Raw genomic sequence first — 18,126 nt, 5'->3', positions numbered from 1 at the left:
ACAGCGCGAGCAAAGCAAGGACGCAGAGAAGAGACACAGAGAGAAGACGCGCTCGTGTGTACGTCTCTTCTCTGCGTCGTTGTCTTGTCCGCGCTGTTTTAAGAATTATTAGATTACACATTTTTCGGAGCTTCTGTTGCAACTTCTATGCGTGTTCTCATAAGTTTCTTTGCAATTGTCGGTCCACCAACCGCCATATTCGGACTGGTAGCTGCAGTAGCAGGTATCCGCTATGCTATAACGATGCCATTTGCATATATGACATTTTTTTTCCAGATGTTTGGTTTCGATTCACTATCAAGGTTGCTGTCTAGAAACCAGGTTGCTCACAACCCGGTGGGTAGATTGTGATGACGTCACATGTTCACGTGACCTCTCTCGACCAATCAGGGTGGCCCGCCAGGGTAAGTTGTGATGATGTCACCAGGCCACGTGATCTCCCTGGACCAATAAGTGAATTTCGTTACACTAGACTTCGGCGGAATTTCGTTGTGACGACAACTCGAATGCTATATTAAAAAAAAAGTCATCGAGGACTGTTCAGCGAACCTAGTTCTTCACAGGATGAGTGGCGAAATACCAATAAAAACAGATCCCAGGCAGGGAGGCAATCTCTCCACTGCTATTCTGAAAGAAGTATTCAGAACGTCCAATTGGGAAGGAGGGGGTGGCAGGAGTAACGGGGAATACCGCAGAGACCTCAGATTTGCCGACGACGTTGACGAAGTAAACTACTCAGATGATGAATCACAGCACATTAATGACGTCCTAAGTGCGTGAAAATGCATTCATAGGCCTTAGAGTTAATATCAATACAAGAAAAGTAATTTTGAAGAGTTCGGCGAAGGTTCAACAACTTGCGTTACGTAATAAGGTACTGGAACTAGTTCAGGAGTACATCTATCCAGACCTATATCCAGACCAAGAGACCATGGAGGCCAAGATCACGAAAGAGAAATTAGCAGGCAAATAAACTTAAGGTGGATTGCACTTGGCTGTCACTACCAAATTATAGACATCAGTTTGTCCGTATCCCTGAAAAGGGAAGTGTTTACTTGCGTACATTGCCAGTACTCCTGTGTAGTGCGGAACGCAGGAAGCCAATAAAATGGCTTGATATCAAGTTAAGGACAGAGCAGCGAGCGACGGAACGGAAGATGGTAGGTGACACGTTAACAGGCAGAAGGAAATCCGATACTTCGTTCGATTCGCCGCGGTAGTTCAGTGTCTTTGGCGTTAGACTTGCTGAGCGCCAAATCGCGGGACCGAATCCCAGCCGCGGCAATCGCATTTCGAAAGCAAACAAATGCTCGTGTGGTGTGCGATGTCAGAGCCCTTTAAAAAGCCCAGGTGGTCGAAATTAAACCGATAACCTCCACTACGGCGCATGTAGCCCACGTGCAGCTTCGGCGCGTTAAGTTTACATACTCACACGCAAACATTGTCAAGAATTCTATGTGGGTGGGCTTTGCATCTGCGAGCAGCCATTCCAAAGAACGAGAATGCTCAAGGACTGTGGAGATGACTTGCTTAGTTATAGGCCATGATGCTCAACAGTCTGTACACGAAGGTGCAGGAAACGAGCTCTTGCCATTTTGTTTCTCCCCTTCAAAAAGCGTACAGAGAGTTTATGGATCTTTTTTGCCTCGCGTCCGCACGCGAGAAATCGTGCCATCACAATCTGCAGCGGATCTTTGACCATAAGGTGGCTAGACATCATGCTGTCGGTGTTTCTCCCACTGTGACCACATGGGTTGCGAAACTGTTCTTCTTAAGATAAAAAGAGAGTGCGGCAAAGAACCCGATGAAGCCACGCAAATCGAGTGCCGGCTGCAAGTGGTGCCTTATCTGCGCAGTCTCGCACACCTTAAGAAGGCTGCCAGCCGCTTTCTGTCGCGCTCGCCAATCTTTGCTCTTCAAGGTACGGCCGTTGAAGGCGGCGAGAGAAGAGCTCGAGAGGAACCGTGCTTCCCATTATGTTAGATGCATCGCTGGGGTGACATACGACACTCAGCTGCTTTACGGGAAATGTCGCGTAAGTTTCACCGACTGGTGAGTGAAAGGCCGGTTTAACGGCAAAACACGTATTGAGCATCAGAAAAAGACAGAAATCGCGCATACAGTGACCCACTTCAACTTGTGCCGCTGTTTGGCACACTTTGAAAGGGCGAGAATACTTGGCAAAAGCCGTGATGAGCATTAATGCTGGCTAAACAGCGTTCTACATCTTCGTAAAAAGGGCGGTGCGCATCAGTGAAGCCTCAGCCTCCTTGTTTTCAACAGAGACGCGATACCTAGAAACATGTAAGGCATGGTCATAGCAGCTTAATATTTGCCGTTATTGCTACTTTTCGAACATTGAAAAGTTCGCTTTCCAATGTTCCCGCTTTCCACACGAAGTGTGTAAAGCGGGATGTAATCGTTCAGAAATAAATCACTGCCAGTGCAAGGATATGCGTGTGTAAAGTGACGCACGCACGCCTGCCCCTCTTAGTCGGCCGAGCTAAGACCAGTGAAAAGCACCTTTGTCTTGGTGACACCCTCGAACATCGGCACAGTTTTTTTGCACATTTTGCAGCTGCTGCAATGAAGATCCAAATGCCTCCCTGGGTTTCCTCCTCGTAGGGAGTTTTTATGTTCCTGCAAGCGTTTATTAACACACCTGCCTGTGTGGCCTATATACATCTTCCACGGGTCAGCGAAATGCTGTAAACACCACCAGTCTTGCATTCGGCGAAGGGCTTCACAAGCTTGGTTTTACATGCTCCTACCTTCCTTCCTTCCTTCCTTCCTTCCTTCCTTCCTTCCTTCCTTCCTTCCTTCCTTCCTTCCTTCCTTCCTTCCTTCCTTCCTTCCTTCCTTCCTTCCTTCCTTCCTTCCTTCCTTCCTTCCTTCCTTCCTTCCTTCCTTCTTCTTCCTTCTTTCTTTCTTTCTTTCTTTCTTTCTTTCTTTCTTTCTTTCTTTCTTTCTTTCTTTCTTTCTTTCTTTCTCTCTTTCTTTCTCTCTTTCTTTCTTTCTTTCTTTCTTTCTTGCTTTCTTGCTTTCTTTCTTTCTTTCTTTCTTTCTTTCCTTCTTTCTTTCTTTCTTTCTTTCTTTCCTTCCTTTCTTTCTTTCTTTCTTTCTTTCTTTCTTTCTTTCTTTCCTTCCTTCTTTCTTTCTTTCCTCCCTTCCTTCTTTCTTTCTTTCCTCCCTTCCTTCTTTCTTTCTTTCCTCCCTTCCTTCTTTCTTTCTTTCCTCCCTTCCTTCTTCCTTTCTTTCTTTCTTTCTTTCTTTCTTTCTTTCTTTCTTTCTTTCTTTCTTTCCTTCTTTCTTTCTTTCTTTCTTTCCTTCCTTCCTTCCTTCCTTCCTTCCTTCCTTCCTTCCTTCCTTCCTTCCTTCCTTCCTCCCTCCCTCCCTCCCTCCCTCCCTCGTTTCCAATTCTCGCGCAAAGACCAGACAGTCTGCAAGGTGCGGAAAACACAACGCTTACACCGTGCCTTTCCACCACCACCTTTTTGATATTAAGATTTTGGTGGAAAGACTCGGTGTAAACGCTGTGTTTTCCGCGCCTTGCAAACACCGAGCAAGGTGCCTTTCCGCCGTGTCATGGTTAGCATGTCAACGCACCAACTGGTTACGCCGACAACTACGACTACTGCCACCACTACTATTACGACGCGAAACAGGTACAAGCGCTTAACAGCTGCCACTAGAAAAAAAAAAAAATCGGGGCCTCTGCGGCTATAGCGCTCACCTCTCCAGCTGAGTGCTTTAGCCACTCAGACATCGCAGTAGGTATTTAGTGCTGCCGTTATATGGTAAGGAGTTCGTTGTCTGCTTTTTTTTTATTTGAGACTGCTGACTCTTACATTGATTATTACTATCGTGGTTCAGTTAAAATTATTGGGGCTGTACTAAAGGCACCTATATTGATGTAGGCACAATAAAAAGAAAAGCCAACCATTGATATGCGTGTCGTCTAACAATATTCAACTGACTTAATTTCTCAAGAATGTCCTTGTTTTTTTAAATCTTGGTGCATGCTGAGTTAACGCCCTGTATGTATCTTAAAGCTTACAAGCATTCCTAATCATGATTAAGTTTTTCCTTCAGTAAAGACCAGATATACATGAAAGCAGTAAAGCCACTCTAATAAATAGTCATAAACGTCATATGTAGGTTGTCGTGTCCCTGGCAAGGCCGAAGTTATAAGGACTTTTAGATAGGGAGATGGAAAGGTTTGCTTGAGTGTGCCGAGTGAGTTCTTGAACAAACTCAAGGTGTTATCGCCTATCAGGAAGGCACTTGGGATTACACTTGCGATACGACGGCATCCTGCATGTCGCCTTAGAGGTCTCAAAAATTATCTGGCAAGGCTGAGGTAAACGTGTCTGAAAGGAAAATGTGTGGCGCTTCTGTGAATTACTGTCGCAACGAAGAACTCAATTAGATTCGACCCACTTTCCACGCTATTAAACTCGAGCCTGAGCTGCATGTTGGAGGCGCACTGTGCGACAGGGAGGCTAACGGAACATTTTCGGTCGTCATGCTTAAGTATCGGTAATTTATGAGCCACTTAGTGAGTGCGTTTTTCGCGCTTCCAGAAACAAAGCTTTCGCATGACATCTATACAGGTGCGAGTGAAGCAGACGAAGCACGCTGCAATGTTGAAACTGCGTCAGCATTTTTCCTGGCTGAAATTAAAGGTAATCGTGTATTCCTGCGCGGTAGTGCCAGTAAATTTTCTTTCGTATTAATATGCAATCCCCGTAAAACAAAACAAAAAACATTAGGTTCAGTTGAAAACTTTCCAATTGAAAGCAACTTGTTGAAAGCCAATTGTGCTTTCGCCGCCAATTGGACTCAACCAGTTGAACCCAAATCGTTCTTCTAATTAGAAATAATTGGTCACCCAACCAGACCAAAAACTCAATTGGCATTCGAACAAAAAGGTTTGAACTGGCAAGCCAGCCAAAAATAATTCAGAATTATATTTGGAGCCAATTCATTTTCTTCCAGGACTGCTTAGAGACATCTGCCACCATTGCGACAGTGGGAATTGAAATGATAATTACACGCTTTTATAGAAATCAAGCGAGACCAACAAGCACGCATCACTCACAAGGAACACTTTAGTCGGACAAGTTCTCAACACATAACCAGAGGACGCACTCTTCTGAGAGTGTCCTGGTGGGGCCAGTAGCCCTTGTCCATTTAGTGAAACTGTCTTATTTAGTAACGCAAGCTCTAAGGGTGGAAATTATAAAACAATTCAGAAGATTAACCTGTTAATATATTCTAGAGGCACATAATTGGTTGATTGCTGTTTTTATAGACAGCCGTACATATGCAGATATCAGTGAAGGACATCACTGGCTTGCACTTGGACTTTTCTATTGGATCGCGGCGTTAAAACCAATTGGAGCTTCGAGTTGGAACTCAGGAAACTAATTGGCACCTCCAATTGGTTCCAAATTGTTATAATAAATGGGCAATCCAATTGGGACTGCCGAAACCAAGTGGAACCTCAGGAACCAGTAGTGAAATCCAGTTGGAATGCCAGAACCGATTATAATATCCAAGTGGAACTAGGGAAACCAAATTGACTACCCAAATTCATTGGCCCATTTGGTTTGGTTCATGTTCCAATAGAAGCCCATGTTGTTGTTGTTAAAGCCCATGTATATTATCCAGGCTATCTTCTTCTTCGGTTTCTTTACCTTCTTTTTGCAACCCTTCCTGCATGGCATGTCTAACCTGTATTCCTACCAAAGCGGCTATGTATACAGCATACACATACGTAGCCATGAATAAAGTGTGCGCTTATAAGTTCACTCTGTATGCCCTTTATTCTGATGCAGCGTGGGTCTAGGAAAACTGCGCTCACGAAGAACACCGCGCATCACTTCCAGACTTTCACCCTATTCCGGGGCGGACAAGCCACAGCGATACCCGCGCGGTGGCAGCCAAATCCAGGTGGTTTGCCACTATATATTTCACCTATTAAACGGCCGTTTACATTGCACAGAGAAACCATATCTTGACCACTTTTTAGCGATTACCGGAGAAAAGAAGGACGAGCTCGTTTAACTATCGCGCACCACGCGACTACGTGTCCTCGAGCCACTTTTGGCGCAAGCCACCAAACGAACGTGCCACGTCCGTTTGGAACTGACTCTGCAGACCCCGAAGCCTTGAACCTCAGCTGCCTTCAGTTACCGAAGTCTCCCCGGGCGGCCTTTGAGTCTAGGACATCGCGATGATGCCGCAGCGCGCGGTCAAACGGAAGCAGACAGCGCCGGCGGCCTTCAGGGAGGGCTGCGCCGCCACTTCGAACAGCCACGGAGCCCTTCTCATCGGACCTTGGCACAGCCCGGGAGCCCAAGGTTGTGCCCGCATGGGAAGCGTCCCTACTCTTCTGAAGACTGCTGTCGTGCGCTCTTCGACGGTGCACCAGCCTAACGAGGACGAGGGGCATCGACAGCGGTCGCCTTGGAGATGCTTGCTTGCGTCCGGTGGACGCTGGCTAGTTGGCCAGTGGATGCAGGTCTACTACGGGACGCGGGGATTCCATGCAGAGGTAACCAGCTTTCCTCTTCTACATGATTCTCCGAAGAGCGTCCTACTCTTTCTACAGACTCTGGAGCGCCGCCGCGGTTCTGCCCAGACCCAGCCCGTTGCCACGCTCTACCAAACGGAATTGTCTATCCCTGACGATACAGACGAGTGCACTGGTCAGCATGAACATCTGGTTGAAAGTAGAGTCGATGCCGGGCACCACGTATTCGACATCCACATCCGACCCGCAACTGTGCCTATTGCACAAGGCCTGCACCGTCGTCAGTGCAAGGGTGTCCGCGTCGTTCTCTTGATTCTCGACCACGCTGCCAGTCGCTTCCCCACAATTGCGACAAGCCCCGTTCTGGAGGAACCTGGTGGGCTTATATCATCTGCCTTGAACACCATCGAAGACGTGGAACAACTGACAGTCCTGCTGGAAGATCTCGCCAAGGGTAATGCTGCTGTCACCTGTCCCTCGATAGCCCACGTTGTGCGGACACCAGAAGCGCTTACGCCACCAGGCCTCCACACCACCGAAGGCGCAGAAAGACTCGCCATCCTGCCCCAAGATCTAGCTCAGGATGCTGCTGGAGTCTTCCGCCCCACGGCAACTCTGGAGACATGGCTGGTGCCCTTGCGTCGTCTGCCCTCCCCGACGTCAGAGAAGACGAGGAAGAACTTGTGCACCAGCTGCAGGCTCTCTGCTGGACTGCCGCTGGTCTCCCTCATCTTCTGACGAAACCCCGCTGGTGGTGCCCCTGCTGCGAATTGTTCATCTGGCTTCCAAGTTCTCCAGGAATAGCCGGGGAAACTCGCGCACGAAGCCGCGCAGCAGGAAAACATCAAGTGCACCACAGTTGAGGGTCAGCGGGAGATCGGGGTCAAAGGGAGGCTGCAACATGATGGCTGCCAGCAGGACGTGGTGGGCGAGAAGTCTGCGCCATCTTCGTTGTGGCTGCAAGACGACTGCAGCTGGCGAGCGGATGAAGGAGTGAGCGGCAGCACAGTGGCCCCCGTGTGCAAGGCGCCGTCTTCGTCCGTCTTGCCATCGGCATTCTTAGCCTGGCCACCGGAGTCTTCTGCCAAGCCTGTCATTTCTTGTCCTGAATGGCAGGTGATAGGAGAGGAACCTTGGCGGGACGTAGAAAAAAAAATGTGGAGAAATAATGTCCCCTCAAATATGATGATCTATTATTAGGACTTTGTCATCGGCAAACTACATTGAAGTTTACTTTTTCCAAGCAGCTGGATTAACCCGATCTGATAAATATGGCGATGAATATAAATATTTTGAAATCCGCGCTGCCCGTAGAATTTATTCTTCAGTATTAATAACTGCGCGTACCGCTATGACTAAGCTGGGACTGCCAACTCGTGAATGTGTTCTGGAGACGAACACCGTAGCCCTACCGCATTTGTTCTGCAAGTCTGACTACGATGAAAAGAACGTTTACCGGCGGGAAGGCGAACCACTGCGGTCCAACTATCTGCGTAGCTTCCAAGGCTTCATCCCTATTAGAAAACTTTGTGCACGTGCTTGCGGTTGGGTAGGACCATAGTCGACTATGGTAGGACTCAGTCGACTCATGCGGACTTACCCGCTCACATGGAGGACATTTTTTGGTGTTTTGAAGGTGCAGTCGCAGTTCATCTACTTTGTCACTGCCAAGAAACTACTACCTGCCGCGAAAAGAAACATAATTGCGTTTCAAATGAGCGCAGTAAAGTAGTAGACCGGATTCAGTCCGGTCGACCTTCACCCGCTCTTGCCCAGCCCTGTGCATTCTCTCTCTCGTTGACATGGAATATAGAAACTCTCGCGTTATTCGGGCATATGCTTCTCTTTCGCCAGGCGTGCTATAAATTGTACGGAATTTATGGTTTATGCGGGACTAGCGTCGCATAGCTACTCAGGCTATGTAAGGCAACTTAGTGCAGGGCTCCTGATAATTTCGACCAGCTAGGCTTCTTTAACGTGCACTGACATGGCACAGTACACGGGCGTCTAGCATTTCGCCTTTATCGAAATGCGACCGCCGCGGCCGGGATCGATGCCACGTCTTTCAGGTCAGCAGCCGAGCGCAATAACCACTGAGCCACCATGACGGACTCACAAGTATATCGCTGAGTGCAGATGCATGCGGTGCCTTCATCTTTTCTTACGTTCAAACGAAGCAGTAACTGTAAGTGCGACCTAACTAGGAGGGGCGGCAGGCTTCAAGTGATAGTGCAAGTTCCCTCCGCTGTTCTTGCTGTAGCGGCAATATTTCTTTTTATTGCGTTAGCAATACTACTGTAGGTTTCGCTTTATGTGGAGCGGGAAGTCCTCTCTAAAGGACTCATCTACTATCTGCAGGTTTCGCCTCGTCGCGTAGCCCCGGTCTGTAGGGACGGATGACCTTGAACAGCCGCTGCGCCGAGCATGCAGGTGGCGCGCCGTTGCTTCAGCCTCACTCCTCCAGATAGCAGCGCCGTCGGCGCGCCTCGCGCAGCGGCGAGAGCAGGTTGCTCTGTCTACGACAGATGGCGCCACTAGGAGGTCCACAAATTTGGCCTTCGAAGCCGGCGTTAGCAGCATTGGCGCGCAGTGCGAAGCACTGCTGCGCAGCTTGTGTACGAACGTCAAGTGACTCTTAAACAATCCAGCTGTGATACGTATGTCATGCGTATTGTTGAATTAATTTAGCTGTTTTGCATGATAATGACTAATTGAGTAATAATACTTAAGCAATTAGCCTAATTTCTGATCAGAACACATAAATAAATAACACCGAGAAGGAAATTGGTCGAGTGAGGAATCGAACCTGGGTCTCCGGAGTGCGAGACGAGCACGCTAACCACGCCGCCATGCCAGCTAGATGGTTTGGAATGAACAAAGGCGCGTCTAGTAAATACGGTGTCTTCGTTCACTCCCATCTTCCTCCCTTCCCGTTACGACGAGGTTCAGGTGTCCACCGAGATATGCGAGACAGACACATTTCCTTTCCTCAAAAACCAATTTACCGACGAGCAAGGCGTACAGCAGAACGAGCCATGGCGTTCTGTGGACTCCCTGGCAGCGTGGCGGAATGGTCACATCACCAAATATGGCGGCGCCCATGCTCCCGCGCTGTTAAGCGTCTATAAATGCGCGCTTGCCTTGGCGTGAATGCTTTGCTATGCAGTCCTCTCAGGAGAAGTGGCAGCGACAGGAAGAAGCGAGGAAGCGACAATGTGCACAAGAGGCGCCAGAACAGCGTGAAGAACGTCTTGCAAAGCGTCGTGCTAAGGATGCAGCTCGGCAACACCGTTCTGCCTCGCAGAGTGGTTCCACGTCATCGGTCACCGATGAATCTCAACACCTGACTGCTCAGGAACTCCGCAATGCTACCAGGCGAAGGCAACGCGCCGAAGAATCGCCAGAAGAACGCGCGCAAAGACTCGTAAAACAGCGCATTATCGAGGTTGACATTGCTAACGCAATTTACCCGGTTTAACTAGAGCTAAACCACTGCCAATATTGATTTATCTGAGCCTCAAATTACAATTTGTCCTTCTTACTGGAGCTCCAATAGAAGCCCACGTTGCTGTTGTTGTTAAAGCCCAATTATTTTATCCAAGCTACCTTCTTCTTCGGTTTCTTTACCTTCTTTTTGCAAGCCCTCCTGCATGGCTGTCTAACCTGTATTCCTTCCCAAGCGGTAGTGCATACAGCATACACATGCGAGGCCATGAATACAGTGTGCGCTTATAAGTTCACTCTGTGTGCCCTTTATTCTGATGCAGCGTGGGTCTAAGAAAATTGCGCTCGCGAAGAAGACCGCGCCTGTGCCGGACGCAGAAAATCATGAATGTAGACATTAAATGGCCTCCCTGCATTCACTTTCACACTTTCACCCTATACCGGGGTGAACAAGCCGCAACAATACCTGCGAGATGGCAGCCAAGTCGAGGTGGTTCGCTACTATATATTTCACCTATTAAACGGCCGTTCACACTGCACACAGAAACCCCATCTTGACCCCTTTTTAGCGAATACCGGAGAAAAGAAGGACGAGCTCGTTGCATCAAGTTCGCGAATACCTCCACAATTACATAATTTCTATCGGCAGATTTCCTTGCTAACGGCATCCAAAATTTCCGCATTAAAAAAAAAGATCTTTCACCAGTTTTCATGCATTCAATTCTCTAATCTTCTCACCCGTTTATTTTTATTTCTTTTTCATATTTTAAAACTTCCTCTCTAATTATTCCGAATTCTTACCCAATGCAAACCCATCACCTTGGCACCACTTTACCCTCTTCTTCTGGCTGTCCTCACTGAACCCTGGCTTATCCCCCGTCGTGGGTATATGCCACGTCACTAAGCAACAACAACAACAACAACAACCACGCGACTACGTGTCCTCGAGCCACTTTCAGCGCATGCCACCGAACGAACGTGCCACGCCCGTTCAGAACTGATTCTGCAGACCCCGTAGCCTTGAATCTAAGCTGCCTTCAGTGACCGAAGTCTGCCCGGCCGGCCTCTGAGCCTAGGACAACGAGGTTATGCCTTACTGCGCGGCCAAACGGAAGCAGACACCGCCAGCGGCCTTCAGGGAGGGCTGCACCGCCATTTCGAACAGCCACGGAGGCCTTCTCATCGGACCGTGGCACAGCCCTGGAGCCCGAGGTTGTGCCCGCATCCTGAGCATCCTTACTCTTCTGAAGGCTGCTGTCGTGCACTCTTCGACGGTGCACCAGCCTCACGAGGACGAGGGGCATCAACAGCGGTCACCTTGGAGATACTTGCTTGCGTCCGGTGGACGCTGGCTAGTTGGCCAGTGGATGGACGTCTACGACGGGACGCGGGAGTTCCAGGAAGAGGTAACCAGCTTTCCTCTTCTACAAGATTCTCCGAAGAGCGTCCTACTCTTCCTACAGACTCTAGAGCGCCGCCACGGTTCTGCCCACACCCAGCCCGTTGCCGCGCTCCACCAAACGGAATTGTCTACCTCTGATGATACAGACGAGTGCACTGGTCAGCATGAATATCTGGTTGAAACTGGAGTCGATGCCGGGCACCACGCATTCGTCACCCACATCCGACCCGCAACTGTGACTATTGCCCAAGGCCTGCGCCGTCGTCGCTGCGAGGGTGACCGCATCGTTCTCTTGATTCTTGACCACGCTGCCAGTCGCTTCCCCACAATTGCGTCAAACCCCGTTCTGGAGGAACCTGGTGGGCTTATATCATCTGCCTTGAACAGCATTGAAGACGTGGAACAACTGATAGTCCTGCTGGAAGATCTCGCCCAGGGTAATAATGCTGCCGTCTGTCCTTCGGCAGTACATGTGCGCATACCAGCAGCGCTTACGCCACCAGGCCTCCACACCACCGAAAGCGCAGAAGGACTCGCCATCCTGCCTCAAGATCTAGCTCAGGATGCTGCCGGAATCCTCCGTCCCACGGCGACTCTGGTGACATGGCTGGTGCCCTTGCGCCGTCTGCCCTCCCCGACGTCAGAGAAGACGAGGAAGAACTTGTGCACCAGCTGCAGGCTCTCTGCTGGACTGCCGCTGGTCTCCCTCATCTTCTGACGAAACCCCGCTGGTGGTGCCCCTGCTGCGAATTGTTCATCTGGCTTCCAAGTTCTCCAGGAAGAGCCGGGGAAACTCGCGCACGAAGCCGCGCAGCAGGAGAACATCAAGTGCACCACAGTTGAGGGTCAGCGGGAGATCGGGGTCAAAGGGAGGCTGCACCAGGATGGCTGCCAGCAGGACGTGGTGTGCAAGAAGTTTGCGTCACCTTCGTTGTGGCTGCAAGATGACGGCACCTGGCGAGCGGATGAAGCAGTGAGCGGCAGCACAGCGGTCCCCATGTGCAAGGCGGCGTCTTCGTCCGTCTTGCCATCGGCATTCTTAGCCTGGCCACCGGAGTCTTCTGTAAAGCCTGTCACTTCCTGCTCTAAATGACAAGCGATAGAAGAAGAACCTCGTCTAGACGTAGAAAAAAAAAATGCGAAGAAATAATGTCCCCTCATATCTGATGATCTATTATTAGGACTTTGTCATCGGCAAACTACTTTTCAAGTTTAATTTTCCCAAGACGTTGGGCACATAAACCCAAACTGATAAATACGGCGATGAATATACATATTTTGAAATCCGCGCTACCCGTAGAAATTCACCAGTATTAATAACTGCGCGTACCTCCATGACATAGCCTGGACTGCCAACTCGTGAATGTGCTCTGGCGACAAGAACACCGCAGCTCTACCGCATTTGTTCTGCAAGTCGGACTACGATGAAAAGAACGTTTCTACCGGCGGGAAGGCGAACCGCTGCGCTCTAACCATCTGCGTAGCGTACCAGGCGTCCTCCCTATCAGAAAACTGTGCTCGTGCATGCGGTTGGTTAGGACTCAGTCGACTCATGCGGACTTACCCGCTCACATGGAGGACATTTTTCGGTATTTTGAAGGTGCAGTCGCAGTTCATCTGCGTTTCCACTGCCAAGAAACTACTTCCTGCCGCGAAAAGGAACAGCATTGCGTTTCATATGAACGCAGTTCTGTGTGAGCGCAGTAAAGTAGTAGACCGGATTCAGTCCGGTCGACCTTCGCCCGCTCTTGCCCAGCCCTGTTTTTTCTCTCACTCGTTGACATGGGATGTAGAAATTCTCGCGCTATTCGGGCATATGCTTCTCTTTCGCCAGGCATGCTAAAAATTGTATGGAATTTATGGTTTATGCGAAGATAACGTCGCAAAGCTACTCAGGCTATGTAAGGCAACTTAGTGCAGTGCTCCTGATAATTTCGACCAGCTGGACTTCTTTAACGTGCACTGTCATCGCACAGCACGCGGGCCTCTAGCATTTCGCCTCCATCGAAATGCGACCGCCGCGGCCGGGATCGATGCCACGTCTTTTGGGGTCAGCAGTCGAGCGCCATAACCACTTAGGCATCGCGGCGGCTTCGTGAGCCCAATTGGCTGGCCTATCGAGTACAACAACTGGTTTCAGTTGGAACGCAGTAGAACGCCCAGATGGACCTATTGATTTTTTCTTTAATGGCGTGTCTCCCACTTTGTGTCTCGTCTTCTCCTGTCTTCTTCGCGCAGTTTTATAATTGCTGAATTCCACCATAGGCAACACGGGAGAGGACACGTACAGAACGCTTTTTCGTGCTGCGTGTTTTTTGTCTGCGCGCAAATGGCCTGAAAATTTTTTATTAGAACTCTTTGGAGTAATCATACTTTTTTAGTTCAATTTCTGAGACAGTAAACAAGAGAAAGGTAGTTACCCTTTAATTATTATAATCATTGTCAGCATGGCTACGCCCACTGCAGGACAAAGCCCTCTTCCATATCTCTCCATTTAACCATGTCCTGTGCCAAATGCGGCCAGGGTTATCTCCGCAAATTTCTTGATCTCATCCGCCCACCTAACCGTCTGTCGTGCCCTGTTACTGTTGCCTTCTCTTTTAATTATCATAATCATTGTCAGCATGGCTACGCCCACTGCAGGACAAAGCCCTCTTCCATATCTATCCATTTAACCATGTCCTGTGCCAGCTGCGGCCAGGGTTATCCCCGCAAATTTCTTGATCTCATCCGCCCACCTAACCGTCTGTCGTGCCCTGTTACTGTTGCCTTCTCTTTTAATCATCATAATCATTGTCAGCATGACTACGCCCACTGCAGGACAAAGCCCTCTTCCATATCTATCCATTTAACCATGTCCTGTGCCAGCTGCGGCCAGGGTTATCCCCGAAAATCTCTTGATCTCATCCGCCCACCTAACCGTCTGTCGTGCCCTGTTACTGTTGCCTTCTCTTTTAATTATCATAATCATTGTCAGCATGGCTACGCCCACTGCAGGACAAAGCCCTCTTCCATATCTATCCATTTAACCATGTCCTGTGCCAGCTGCGGCCAGGGTTATCCCCGCAAATTTCTTGATCTCATCCGCCCACCTAACCGCCTGTCGTGCCCTGTTACTGTTGCCTTCTCTTTTAATCATCATAATCATTGTCAGCATGACTACGCCCACTGCAGGACAAAGCCCTCTTCCATATCTATCCATTTAACCATGTCCTGTGCCAGCTGCGGCCAGGGTTATCCCCGAAAATCTCTTGATCTCATCCGCCCACCTAACCGTCTGTCGTGCCCTGTTACTGTTGCCTTCTCTTTTAATTATCATAATCATTGTCAGCATGGCTACGCCCACTGCAGGACAAAGCCCTCTTCCATATCTATCCATTTAACCATGTCCTGTGCCAGCTGCGGCCAGGGTTATCCCCGCAAATTTCTTGATCTCATCTGCCCACCTAACCGTCTGTCGTGCCCTGTTACTGTTGCCTTCTCTTTTAATTATCATAATCATTGTCAGCATGGCTACGCCCACTGCAGGACAAAGCCCTCTTCCATATCTATCCATTTAACCATGTCCTGTGCCAGCTGCGGCCAGGGTTATCCCCGCAAATTTCTTGATCTCATCTGCCCACCTAACCGTCTGCCGTGCCCTGTTACTGTTGCCTTCTCTTTTCTCTTGGAATCTATTCCGTTAATTTCAGCTAGCCTCACCCTTTCTACTCCATAGGTGAGTACCGATAACATACACCTATTGCAGAAGTTCTCTTGAGGGATATTGGTAAACTGCCATTCATGATCTGAGATAGCCTGTCAAATGCCCCCATTCTTAATCTTTTAGTTATTTCACTCTCGGGATCCAGATCTGCTGTTGCTATCTGCCCCAAGTGCACGCATTCCGTTACAGCTTCCAGCGCTTCGCTACCCACCGTAAACTGCTATTATCTACCGAGTCTGTTGAACATTACTTTAGTTTTCCGTATATTAATTTTTAGACCCACCGTTCTGCTCTCACTGCCTAAGTCATTGGTCTCCTGAGCGACTTAGCAAGGCAATGTCATCAGTAAATCGCAGATTGTTAAGGTATTCTCCATTAACTCTTATCCCCAGCTGTTCCCAATCCAGGCTTCTGAATACCTCCTGTAAACAAGCGATCAATGGCATTGGCGAGATCGTGTCTCCCTGCCTGAAACTCTTCCTCAGTGTAATTTTATTGCGGACTTCATGGAGGACAACAGTTGGTGGCTGTGCAGCTAATCTAAATCCTCATCTTTTAATTACCAAAGGCTTTGTACACCTGAGGTGTTAGCTACGCAGAATTATTCCGCTCAAGTATACAAGAGCACAAGGTGGTAGTGCCGCATTAGCTTGGAACATCAAACATTTACATGCGCAGTTGTTGCCTAAGATATGTACCCACATTTCATTGTTTTCCCATATAGTTTCCGTCTCCTACAATGGCATCTCCGGAATGCAGGGGGGGGGGGGGGGGTGTTGTCAACAGCATCATAGAAGTGTGTGAGCAATGCCAACTACTTTGGCTGGTTACGAAGTGGACTGAATATTTTTCGCAAAGGTTGTACACAATCAACGAACAAAGATTCATTCACTGAGCGTTTCATGTCCGGGACGTCATCAATATATGTATGATGCACGACTCGTCAATTATAAAGCGGACGGAACATCTCATCCCAAAAGTTACATGGCTGAAGAGAATCCTAAAACGAAGACTGCTTAGTGTAGTTTAAGAAGGAAAAGAAGTAAAACGTAAGAGGTCACTTCTGAAACCGCATTGGAGTAAGGCGAAAGCATTGATGTATTTAATTCGTTCAATTCAGATATAACTCATTAATTCACAATTGATTCTCGAATTAAGCGTCATTCACCCCAATGTATCATTTTTTGCCCGGAATCCTCATATCATCTCCCCTCGATTACAACCACTTTTTAGACGATATCTCATTATAGTTATCAGCAACTGCTGCCGACACGTTATTTGCGGACACAAACCCGCCGACATAGCCTATAAGTGCTGTCTCATTAATAAATTAAGAAAAAACTGCTGTATCTTAGGTCGATTAAAAAGTCTTACTGATCAGAGGCAAATCTTAGTGTTACAGTTTTCATACCAACCAACTGGCTCCACACAAGGCCAAGTAGTGGAAGGACACACTTGGATTATAACATTTAATTCATTGACGATAGTAAATACAGATGCGAGAAAGGTTAAAGGGAACACTGTTCTTCCGCAAGAAGCAAATTAATTTTTCTTCTTGCACCAAACTTGAAAATCCAGTAAAAATGTCGTCCATATTCGGTAAAACTACTTAAAAAAAAAAGAATGCAAAATGCGCACTCCTCCCTCCAACTTGGGTAGTGACCGCAGCGCGCAAGCTAACGGAGTGTTGCATTTTGTATTGCTTCGACATTATGCGCCTCTCTTACACAGGAAGGAGCAAAAGACAGAAAGAGCGCAAAAATGCGCAATGCGCCTCTCTGTTGTCAGTCTACAGTCAGTGCATAGTAAGCGACCAGTGTGACCATCTGTTACACTCAGACTGTTTGATTAAACGAGACACTGTTCGCAACGTTCGGTTTTACGAATGAACTTATCGCAGCGTTATCTTAGAACTGATAAGCCGCGACATCTATAACTTGGGAGCGAGTGGAAAAGCGAAAGGCTCAGAATTTCACCATATATCGATATCCCCTAGACGACAGTCGTGCAGCTGATTGAATCTGAACCTGGTTGCGCGCGGTTGTCTTCAGTTCTCATAAAGTTTCACAGTACCTAGCATTCTTAGTTCGTTCTTATAATGCGACATATGGAACTGCAGTTTTATTGTACATCGGCCGCTGTGCATACTAGTATGGAGAAAGCCAACAAGAAAAAAACCGTACCTCAGATTTTTAACCGTCGCCTCTTTCCAGACGATCACCACCCTGTATTTGGGGCAATACTCTGAAATGGGCTCGTTTCAAAGCGTCAAAGCGCTCCACCAGCGAGAGCATGAGGGCGGTTATTACGTCGCCAAAGTTCTTCTTATACACCATTTTACGGGGAGCTGGGAGGAGAGAGGGAAGTGCAGTGAACACTGTGCACTGCACGCGACACCCCACTGTTACCATCCTCCACAGGGCTGTTAATCCGTCGCGTGGAGCAATGTCCGGTACCGGTGAAGTGCTTGTTTGCGCCTGTATAACAAAAGCTACAGTGTTATATGCAATGTCAATGTCCCCTGAACATAGTGTTTTATCGCGGGCTGCAGCAATAGTGAACGGAAACAAATGCCGCCAGTGCGTGCGCGCAGCATGTTATGCCGTGTCTCTGTGCAGCTGCGATATCTATTTGTTCATCACAGACATAAACTCACTGTCTTTGCTTACTCTTGGCTGCGAACGAAGCACCGCGCCTGGCTTACCACTACTCTGTACATCTAACGCGATTTGAAGGTGGTCACTTCAGGCTTAACCTACTCGTATTAGACTGCTATAACGCGGTTTATTTTCGCAAGAACGCTGCGACGAATACATGAGCTTAGCTAGCCGGATGATTCCGCTATACTGCACCAACATGTTTGTTGCGCGCTAGGTTACTGTCACGCCAGGAAAAAAAATTGTTGGTGCGTTTCAACCGGAACGGACCTGATAAATCGCTCTAGACTGTACATGATTTGAGGAGTCTGGGCTGCTGGATGGTTCAGTCAAAGCTGGTTTGATTAAATAGCAAACGATGTAAGGACTTTACAAAGTC

General features: G+C 48.4%; 2 protein-coding genes across 2 annotated transcripts in view; both read left to right on the top strand.

The window, feature by feature from the left end:
• LOC149350432 (UNC93-like protein) overlaps positions 1-18,126 on the top strand; it is a 39,261-nt gene that overhangs the window by 7,136 nt on the left and 13,999 nt on the right. The gene's annotated exons all lie outside the window — the stretch shown is intronic.
• On the top strand, positions 6,242-7,276 carry LOC149350433 (uncharacterized). Its single transcript, XM_089575536.1, has one exon. The coding sequence runs from the start codon at positions 6,242-6,244 to the stop codon at positions 7,274-7,276; it is 1,035 nt and encodes a 344-aa protein (XP_089431662.1).

The sequence above is a fragment of the Amblyomma mixtum genome, chromosome 3 (assembly GCF_055824585.1).
Source record: "Amblyomma mixtum isolate Tamu chromosome 3, ASM5582458v1, whole genome shotgun sequence".
Classification (NCBI taxonomy): Eukaryota; Metazoa; Arthropoda; class Arachnida; order Ixodida; family Ixodidae; genus Amblyomma; species Amblyomma mixtum.
This window is presented reverse-complemented; position numbering and strand designations above follow the sequence as displayed.